The sequence below is a fragment of the Corapipo altera genome, unplaced genomic scaffold, assembly GCF_003945725.1.
Source record: "Corapipo altera isolate COAL_440 unplaced genomic scaffold, ASM394572v1 201, whole genome shotgun sequence".
NCBI lineage: Eukaryota > Metazoa > Chordata > Aves > Passeriformes > Pipridae > Corapipo > Corapipo altera.
In genome coordinates, this window is record NW_020884940.1 from 2,920,844 (window position 1) to 2,931,420 (window position 10,577).

The following is a 10,577-nucleotide window of genomic DNA, read 5'->3' on the forward strand; positions in this document are numbered from 1 at the left end:
GAGCCAGGGCTGGTCCCAAAGCACCCACTACGGAGCTTCCACTCCAGCCCTGGTGCCAGTTTCACCAGATGGGAGGAGGGGAGGAGGTTGCTGCTACCCCAAAACCTCCCACCAGCGTCCTGAACCCTGAGTGCCCTCCCTGGGGCAGAGCCAAGCGTTGCCCTCACCCACACCTCATCCCAGGGATGGGTCTCTGTCCCAGTGCCTTACTGGGACACCCATGACAGGATCATGATCCCCAACATCCTCCCTGCACCACCCTGGGTCCGCCGGGCCATGGGGAGGGCTGGCAGCTCCAGTTATGGGCCTGGGTTACATTTAAATGAGAAACCTCAGCCCTGGCTTGGGGGATTTTGTTTCCTTGGAAGCAGGAGCAGGCAGGAAATGAAGAAAACACGGCCCCGCTGTAAGCGTTTTACCAAATGCCGGAGGCAGCGGGAGGCATTTCCCGGCTCAGCCTCGGAGCATCATCCCGGGCCACCACCGCAGCCGTGGCTCTGGGAGGCATGGGGTGGTGCTTCCCAGGGAGGAAAGTCTGTCTGAAAAGGTTGTGCTGTGTGGGAGACAGCGAAGTGCAGGGTGGAGAAGGGGTCAGTCAGTTTTATTCCCGCCACAGCATCCCATGCAGAAGCGGCTTCGTGCCACGAGCCCTGGATGGGGCGCAGGGCCCTGGGGCCAGCGGGACCCTCTGCTCCCCTTGGGAAGCTCCCAGAGGACCAGACTCCCATGCTGGCTGAGGGCTGGGGTTTTGTCTGACTGGATGGGGAGGATAATTCCTCCCTGGCCACATCCCCAGCTCCGCGCCGGCTGCCTCGAGCCCTCGCCATGCCGGCGCTGGCCTTTGCGGAGCGGCTGAGCCCGGCGCAGAGCTGCTGCCCTGCCAGACTGCAGAAACTTGAGCTCCAAATAACATAATTCCTCTGGCACCCCGTGGTTATTTGTGAGCTGCTGTGAGCAGATGGAAGAGTTACAGATAAAGCCATCCGCAGCACGGGAGCCGATTGCCTTCCCCACACAACCGCGTAGGCAACGGCAAAGGCAGGGAGGAGGAGAGAAAAAAAAACCACCAGGCAGCAAGAGGAGCGAGAGAGAAGGAGTCAGCCATTTCTGAGGGGCTGAGCTGCCATCTCAGCACACCTACGTGCGAGGAACGGGGACTCTCTGCTGGCAGCGGGCCCTTCCCATGATGCTGGAAGAGGGGAGTGCTCTCCCACCACCCATGGCTGCTTGGCCAGGGACAGCAGCGCGAGTCGGGGGTGACATTGGCACGGCGGAGCGCTGCCACACACTGGGAGAGCAGGCTGTTAACGCTGATCCGAGCTGGCAGCGCCTGCACTCGCTTCGGTCCCAGAGGGGGAATTAAGGGAGAGAAGCTGACGTCAGTGGTGGAAAGGACACGCAGCCCACTCGTCCAAGGCAGCCGGCAGCATCTTCTGGGTGTTGCTAACACCACCTTGAAGGAGAAAATTAAATAGGTCTTTGGAGACGGGGGCTCCTGTGAAGCCGCAGCCCAGCCAGCTGTGATCCGGTGCCGAGTTGTGTGGAAGAGACAGACAGGCAAGGACAGAGATCAAAGGCCAGGGCCAAGGTTGGTGTGCCAAGGCACTGGAGCTGTGGAGAGGCTCCCCCAGCTGCGGCAGGAAACTGCAGCTCACGGGCAGGGCTGGGGCTCCGAGAGCACGGGCACACAATTCCCAACAATTCCCATCTTCTCCCTGCACCAGGTACCAGCAGCTTCCCCGGAGAGTGGAAGCGTAGGGCCCTGTGGGTTACCCGGGAAGGCAGAGCTGGGACTGAGTTCTCCCTGTGTTTGTTTTAGGGGGTTAAACCAGCACAACACTCACCAACACCCCCCAGACTCCAAAGACGACTTCCAAGGGCTGTCACCCCAAAAGCACAGGGCCACGTGCTACCGTGCACCCCAAAAAAGCAGAGGCACTGCCTGGCCACAGCCACACCCATGCAGGGTGCCAGGAGCACCGGCTGCTCCTCCCGGCCTCGGGGCAGAGCCAAGAGCTGGGACACAGAGCTCCAGGGAGCGTGGAAGCCCCAGAGCTCCCTCCTTCCCCTGCCCTCCGCGCCCCAGCACGACTAAAGGCCTTGCTTGTTCAGGAGCTGGCAAGGCCAATTAATCTAATGAGGTTTTGCAGCCAGGGACTATTGTCAGCCAAGAAAGGCACAGCACTGCGGAGCGAGGCACCGGTGTCTCCGAAAGCCAAGGGAATTTGGCAGAGCAGAGCCCGCAGTAAAAGCAGGGACGAGGAGCAGCAGGGACGGAGCCTTTTGTTGCTCTTCAGCGACCGGGAAGAAAACGGAGCCACACGGAGCCAGGCCAGACGAGGCACCTGAGCTCGGGGCCAGGAGCCACCGCTGCCAGGCAGATTAACTGCACGAGGGACCTTGAGCTGCGAAATGGAGGCAAAAAGCCTCGGCAGCCCCCTCCCAGCCCAGCTGCAGCCACTCCGCTCTGCAAGATGGAGCCCAGGCTCATTTCCTAGGGCAGGGAGCACCAGCGGGAGGCTCCTCCTGGATGGGGCTTCCTCGGATCTGTCACTCTCAGACTCCCACCATGGATAACCCCCAGCCCAGCCCGGCACAGGGAAGAGGTGTTTGTGCTGGTGGTGTTTCTCAGACAGCTCGGGATGTGCTGGGTGTCCTCGGACACAGCCAGCACTTCCATGGACACTGGGCTTCCCAAGGGACACTCAGCAGCCCTGTGTGACACACTAAGGACACAAGGGTAGGCACGAGTGGCTCGTGGCCCAGCACCTCTCAGTGCTCCCAGGAGGGAGACCAGTTGCCCAGAGAAGCTGCAGCTGCTCCATCCCCGGAGGTGTCCAAGGCCAGCTTGGAAAGGACTTGGAGCAAACTGGGATAGTGGAAGGTGTCCCTGCCCATGGGAATGGGATGAGCTTTAAGGTCCCTTCCAGCCCAAACCATTCCATGATTCCAAGTCATGCCCAAAGCCACCGCAGCCCCTGTGCTCACCCCCCACCCCAGTAACACACACAAGCACCGACTGGATAGAAAGGTTTTATCAAGTTTTAAAAAAGGATCAAAAAAATTATTACTTTTTTTTTTTTATACATGTACATTACAAAATATTTGCAGTTGGGATCTTCATCCGGGGGTTACTGAGCTGATTATTAAAAACAACAAAACAAAGCAGCAGGAAAGCCTGGCTTATACAGCAACCGACAGGGAAAAAGCACAGACAGACATTACATGGGAATACAGAAGGCAGGGAGTCTGTGCTGGGATGTACAGGTATGGACCTGGAGCGGGTTCCAATCCCCCTCCACCCACTGCCTCCCTGTAGAGTCCCACCATCAGTGTTTATTTTGCAGGGGTAAAAAACAAACCAAATAAATCTACAGTATTTTGCTCACGAGGTTGGGTTTTTTCCTTTTTTTTTTTTTTTTTAAATCTTTTTTTCTTCTTTCTAAGCAGAGTTTCACTGCTGAAACTCCTTTGGTCTGAAGTGAGGAAGCCCCTGCACCCTGAGAGTATCCATCAAATGTCGCCCTTCCAACCCCCCCAGCCTGGCCGGGTCCAAGGAGGGCACTTCCCCTCCCTCCTCTCCCACCTCATCTTCTGCTCAGCAATAAACCCCTAAGACACAAGTGGAATAATTACTCTTATAAATATATTTATATCATGTAGGAAAATAAGGCACTTCAGGAGGGGTTACAGCTCGTCTAATTCTATGACATTCTAATCAGGAAGAAAAATGGGTTAGTTTCTGAAATGAATTAAAATGTATGTTAATACAGTAATAAAAACATAGGATCCACTTCCCACTTCAAGGCTTTGTTTAAAAAGGAAGAGAAGAAAGCACCCCCCCCCTCCCCTCCCCGAAATCCAACAGCAATGAAACCTGACCCGGGGCAGCTGCATCTGCCCTGCCAGGCAGCTCCCCCCCAGAGCCCCTCCAGGGCAGTGACTTCCAAAAGAAACATGTTAAATAAGTTCGTGGACTGAAAAAAAAAAAAAAAAAAAAAAAAATCTCTCTCTATAACCCCCAATCTATCCTTTCCCCGAAACGCCACTCTGCACGATTCCTCAGCCATCTGGGAGCTCCGGGAGCCCCTTCCCTGGATCTGGTCTGGTGCTCTGGGTCTGATAAGGAGAGGAGAAGCAGTGAAGGTCACCGACTGCGGCGGAGGCTCCGGGCTGAGCCCGGGGAGCCGGGATGAGGCTTTCCCAGCGAGAGGGAAGGGGGGCGGCGGGGGAGAGGCTGCCGGGAGCAGCAGCCAAGCACTGCGGGCGAGGACACCGGGAGAATGTTTAACCAGGGAAGGGAAGGCGGTGGTGACCTGCCCCAACTTGCACACCCGGAGCAAAACGGCTCCCAGGATGGGCGAAATGGCTGCTCCGGCTTCCAGCGGGTTGAAATGGAAAGCGGGGGGGGGATCCTCGTGGGGAGGACGGGCTCTGGGCTCTGTGAGATGGTCTGAGGTTCGCCCCAGCCTCGCCTGGGAAGAGGGGAGGAAGGAGTAAGTGAGCACGACATGACGACAGCGATGGCAGTGCCCTCGGCCCTGCAGTTACAGCACAGCTGCTCTGTCTTGCAAAGGTTGTTTTTGGCACCTCTACTCCTCCCCTACTGCTTCAAAAAATATTGAGCTTACTTGGTGGCCCAGCACTCTGTGATTTTGCAACGATACTCAGAGATGGTCCCTTTACAGCAGCTGTTTCTCAGGGATCCCCACACAGGCTCATCCCGCTTGGCAACCAGACATTTAAAAGAAAAGCAGGAATCAAAGGAGATTTAAAAAAAAAAACCGAACCAACCAACCTTTCCTACCTGTTCCTGCAACCCTGACCCTGCAGTTTTGATTCCCACCCTGGGATGGGATTTGGGAGCAGAGGGTGGTTGCAGCAGGCTTGCAGGGACAAGGCAGCGTCCTTCCCGCTGCCAGGAGGGCCGGAGGAGCCACCTCCACCCAGGGCTGAGCCCTGACGCCCACACAGCAACATCCTTGTGCAACAGGCAGAGTGTGGGGGGCACCCCAAGGCACGGCCCTGCCCGACAGACCATCCACCCGGGGCACAGGGAATATGGCACTGTTCTGTATTTCAGGAGACAGGAGGACTCGCTCCCTTCCCCAGCAGGGGCCAAGTCTAGTTAAGGCAATTTAAAATTAACCCAGGTTTGGCATTTGTGAGCTCCTCCTCCCCTGTGTGACACTGCTGTCAGCCCGGGTGAGCTCAGGGGTCTGTTTTTCCCAGGAACCCGGAGGAGGATGCTCCCAGGAAGAGCATCAGCAGAACAAGAGGCAGCGACCCTCTCACCCCCCCCACCCAGCTTGCAGCAATCATCCCTTTGCATTTCCAAGCCTCTCCACTGCACCACGGCTCACTGGCACTCCAGGGGTTTGTTCCCTCTTCCAGAACCTGGAACTAGTGCTGCTCAGATGTTCCCAGCCCATCGGGATGCCTCGCTGCCTACGCCCTCTGCATCCTGCCTGGCAGCTGAGCTGCAGACAAAACCTGACAGTGCAGCGATCCAGGGAATCTCGGGGGGTCTCACCGGATCCCAGCTCGATCCACACCCCGAATCCCACCCTCCAGGCCATTGTCTGCTCTGGCCAGGATTAAAATGCACAGGCACACACACGAGAAATCAGTAAGAACTCGATGGCACAAGCTGAAGCCATCAATCAAACCCCAAGCACGCTGGAAGCCTCGGGCAGGGCCTGGTGTTCCAGGTATCAGCAACATCATTAAAGGAGGAGAACCAGGGAAGAGAGAACAGGCACAGGCTGGTGAAATACTTTAGGAAAGGCAAAAAGGTGGGAGAGCTGGTCTTAGTGGGACACACACCCCACAACAGCTGGACCCATAACCTCCAAAAGGCTTTGGAATTGCTTTTTGCATGACCCTGACCGAGTCATGTCCAAATTAAAATACACACCGAGGGTATTTGGGTTAGATTTCTAAGATATGCTCATATTCTATGTACGGTAACATAAAACAGCAATAAAACCGAGGTCAGCTAGTTCAAATTCCCCATTTTCCCCTGCCAGTACTGGATCTGTAGTGAGCAGCCTGGGAATTAATTCGCAGGGTTAGTGAGGAGAAGAAACGTTCTCTTAAAATTAACTAATGAATTATAGTAGCAAAATTAGGGTAGGTTAGGTCTGATGTAACTGATGGGCAACTCAGTCCACACACATGATGTTTTTAGGCACACAAACTCCCCTCCCTAAGTGGAAGGGAGAAGAAGCAAAGGTAATACCAGCATTGAAGTCCCTGTGTTAAAAGTATGGTCATCCCACTAAAAAAAGCACCTCTCAAACTGCTCTGGCCAGGTCAAAGACCACCACAGTGCCTGGTGTTCAGAGAACCCCTCCCCACCCCATCTCCCTGCTCTAGGCACTGGATTTGGAATTTTTAAACACAATCTCAGCATGAATTGGAGAAATCAGCCCAGCGGGGTCTGGCCCCCCCTGTTCGGAGCCGACCACAGATGTGTCTCAGTGGGGCAGTGGCTCTGCTTTCCCAAAAGTGGGAAGCTGAGCAACCATCCTGCCCTGGTTTTACATCCCTCTGTGCAAGTCTCCTCTTGGCAAAGCAGTCCAGGAGATCTGAGGAAGGTAAAGGCAGCTTTTAAAATAAAATACGTCCCTCCTTACATTGCACCCAAGGCACTCCACGGCCCCGGAGTCGGGAAGCACACCCCACGCAGGGTGGTCTGGAATTAATACTCAGGGGTCAGAGGGGAAGGAATTGTGCACTAGTGCCAAAAACCTGATTATTTGACAGTGGGATGCAGCAGAGAACTGACATTTAAAGCCCATTTTCTTGTAGCACTACCAGTATTCACTGGAAAGGAAGAGCCATCAGATCAACTGTCTGCTGTTGCACTGAGAAAACCAGCTGAAAATGTCCTTCATCCAAAAGGCCACGCGGCCGCAACAGGATCATCCATCTTTACTTTAAAAATCCCTCAGGATGGAGGGTTTATATGTGCTCTGCCTGGTGGCATCGAGAATCTGGAGGTTTAGCTCTCTTTTAAATAAGCAACCGTTACACCCCCTCCAGCTAAATCCCAACGCCGCATCCTCAGTGTCCGTGAGGAGACCTTTTGGAAAGGCAGAGCACAAAGTCCTGCCAAAGCCGGAGGGGGAAGGGGAGAGGGGAGATATGCTGCTGGTTGTCTGAAAACCCTTGGCACATCTTTGGTTACGGGATGAACAAGGATGTGGTGGAAGGTTTGGCCACCTGATTCTGTAAGAAGTGAACCCAGGAGGGAGGGGGAGAAGGGGATGGGACCGTGCCTAATCCGACCACTCGTCCTCGTCGAACTCGGAGGAGTCGTCCTCGGAGTCGCTGTATTCCACAGCGATGCGGCGCGACAGGATCGTTGCCACGTCATTCCCTACAACGTCCCGCTTCTCCTGCTCCCTCTGCTCCTCCACCTTGCGCAGCTGGAAGCCTGTAGGGAAGAAGGGAACGGAGGGGGATCATGCAAAGGCTTTGGTCGCACTGGAATCTCCCACGCAGCCTCGTCACAGTCCCCCGAGCAAGGTGGGTTGGGAGTATTGGGATAACACTGATGGTGAATGACAGCCAGGACAGGCTGGGTGGGGAGGTGGAATGGGAAGCAAATCCTTTCTGTGCTGCTCCAAGGGGTAACACCACTGCTGCAAATCCACAACAAACGTGGACCACCCCAATTCCAGCACTGCCATTCCAAAGGTGCAGGGTGAGGGAATAAAACCCAGCAAGGTGTTCGTGAGGGTGGGCAGACAAGGAGGGACCCCAAGGGACAGGTCTCGATCACCAGGGCAGTCACACAGCTTCCATGAGACAGCTCCCAAATGTTCCCATTGGGAAACTATGGGGTTTTCCAGAGCCAAAGGAGAATGCTGGTATGGAAACAGAACCTCACCTTGCCGAATAGCCGAAAGCAGATCACTCCTGGCATCGCTAACCGCGGGCAAGGATGACTTGGGCTTGGAGGAGGAGGTGTCGGAGGGTGGAGGAGGGGGTGGGGGGCCATCCAGGCCCCCAGAAACCAGTGGAGGTGGGCCGGGAGGAGGTGGGGGTGGAGGGGGGGGCGGTGCACTCCCAGTGCCCGGCTGAGGCAGCGGAGGTGGGAGCACACTGGAATAGTCGACTGCCGGAGGGGGTGGGGGGGGTGGAGGGGCAGCAAACTCGGGGTGAGGGGGGAAAGAAGGGGGTGAGGGTGGTGGTGGGGTTCCTGGGGAGGGGAAGCCCATGGCAGGTGGTGGAGGGGGGGGGTTTCCCATCAGTGGTGGTGGTGGAGGAGGAGCCGGAGGGGGAGCAAAGCCCGGCCTGGCTGCCGAGGGGGATCCGATCGGAGGAGCTGGTGGTGGGTGGCTCGGGCTGACCAGGCTGGACCGTTTGGTCCCTCCAGAACCAGAACCTCTTTGGTTGTCTACAGGATAGCTGTGGCAACGGAAGGAGAGAGAGAGAAACAAGGAATTAGCTGCAAGGCCAGATCAGACTGTACAGTCTCAATGTTAATGCAAATCACGTGTGTTCGCTGCAGTCCAGACCAAAAAAAAAAATCCAAGTTCCAGCTTTAACTGGTGTTTCCATGAGACCTCAACTCCTTGGTTTTAGTTCCCTCGCAGTGTTTCTTTTGGCCTTCACCTCCAGAACAAAGGAAAGCTGCTAGGGACGGGCAGGAATGCTATCCCTCCATCCCATCTCCCAGGCTGACAAGAACACCCGCCACCTCACCTCTCCGAGCTCAGAGCAGCCTCCTGGCTCCAGAGCTCCTGCAGCAAAACACCCCTCCTCACCGAGGTCAGGCTCATGACACGCCAGGCAGGGATGTCTGCCGTGATAAATCGCACGAGGAGGGGTGGGGGAGCCAGGAAAGCACATGCTCTGAACACCTGCTAGGAACAGATCTCCTCACCGGATTCCACGGCTCGGAGCTGGAGTGCAGCAGCCATGGCTCACAGCTCGCCGTGGGGAGAGAAGGGGAAGGCATGGAAACCCAGTGCTGCTGATGCATGAGTGACTAAATCTCCCATGATGGAGACTGTGTTCATACCAGAAAATTCTACATGTAAGGCAAGCCCCGAACTGACACGTCCTCCCATGGCAAGACAGAGAAATAAGGTACATTTGGCACAAAAACGTCACAATTTCCAACAGTGCTGATCCAAAACAGACTCCTGGAGATCAAACCAAGCACCCAGGGTTCATTATAAAAACAACCACCAAAACAAAACCAGAGAGGGGAGATCTGTGTGGCTGGGCAGAGATCTAAGCAACCGCATAAGGCAGCGTGAGCTTCATCTGAGAGCTCGTGTCTGCTCTGCCCGAGAGGCACAGGCTGCAGAGAGCAGTGCTGGGTATCTCTGACACATCAGAAGAGCCTTTGCTGCAGCACTGCTGCCTTTGGATAAGATGGAGACAAGCCAAGTAGCCCTGTCTATCAGACAGACTTGCTCTTGTTACTCTTGACTCGGTTTTACTGTCTTTAAAACAAAAAGTCTACTCTTGTTTCACCCTTTGTGTCTTGAGCCACTGCTGGACCGTAACTCTCATCTCTAGAGGTGCCTGGGAGTCACCATTTCATTCAATCCAAAGTAAATGCCCCGAACTTGCACCCAAGTCCCTGGGAAGGAGGCAGCTGCTGTGCTCAAGTCCTTGAAATTCAACTACCTCTACACCTCCAGTGCTCACATAGTGCATTTCCCAAAGATCAAGGGGCAAATGGTAAAAAAAACAAGAAGTGAAAGAAGCTGTTCTTTGCAAAGCTCAGTCATGGAATATCCTGAGCTGGAAGGGACCCACAAGGATCATCTAGTCCAAGTCCTGCACAGGACACCCCGACAATGCCACCATGTGCCCGAGAGCATTGTCCAAATGGAACATGAGTCCACTCTCTGGAACAACTGCATTGGAAAACCCAGGCAATGGAGCCAAACCATTCACTGGGACCCTGCTGTGGAATAAATCTGCTCTTAGTTCTCCCCTTCTGCCTGGGAATGAGGACAGTGGCTGGGATTCATGGAGAGCTGTGCTGCCTGCGCCTCTGCCCCTGCCTGCAGCTGCCCTTCCCCTCCAGACAGGAGCATTCTGCTTCCCATACAACACCCGTCAGGAAGTTCTGCTGAACTATCTCAGCCCGTCTCATGTCATCCTTTTACACCACCTACTACTCCTTGGTGACAGAAGGGATCCCGTAGGCTTACCTAAATTCCACCGGGGGTGGAGGCAGGCTGTCATCTGGGAATGAAGGAGGTGGTGGCACAATGGAGTCAGTCTGCGGCGGTGGCGGGTAGCAGTTCCCATCCATGCTCTCGTTGGAGCCGATGCTGCCGTTCTGATACACCATGTTGGAGGGGTACCTGGGCCACAGCAGGACGAGCAGGTTATTTAATGAGCTCAAGGCAATGTCTAAAGCTTGTTTTTCCTCAGAGAGTTGCCCGGAGAAGCTGTGGTTGCCCCATCCCTTGGAGGTGTCCAAGGCCAGGTTGGACGGGGCTTGGAGCAACCTGGGCTAGTGGAAGGTGTCCCTGCCCATGGCAGGGGGTGGAACTTAATCCTTAATGTCCTTAATCCTTAATGTCCTTAATCCTTAATGT

General features: G+C 55.3%; 1 protein-coding gene across 3 annotated transcripts in view; it reads right to left on the reverse strand.

The window, feature by feature from the left end:
• Positions 1-3,398: 3,398 nt before the first annotated feature.
• WASF2 (WAS protein family member 2) overlaps positions 3,399-10,577 on the reverse strand; it is a 32,353-nt gene continuing 25,174 nt past the window's right edge. For all 3 annotated transcript variants that reach the window (XM_027661121.1, XM_027661124.1, XM_027661123.1), the window contains exons 7-9: positions 10,185-10,340; positions 7,898-8,418; positions 3,399-7,441 (exon numbers count right to left, since the gene is read on the reverse strand). In XM_027661121.1, coding sequence (XP_027516922.1) covers positions 7,284-7,441; positions 7,898-8,418; positions 10,185-10,340 — 835 coding nt within the window. In that variant the 3' untranslated portion in view covers positions 3,399-7,283. The remainder of the gene's footprint in view (positions 7,442-7,897; positions 8,419-10,184; positions 10,341-10,577) is intronic.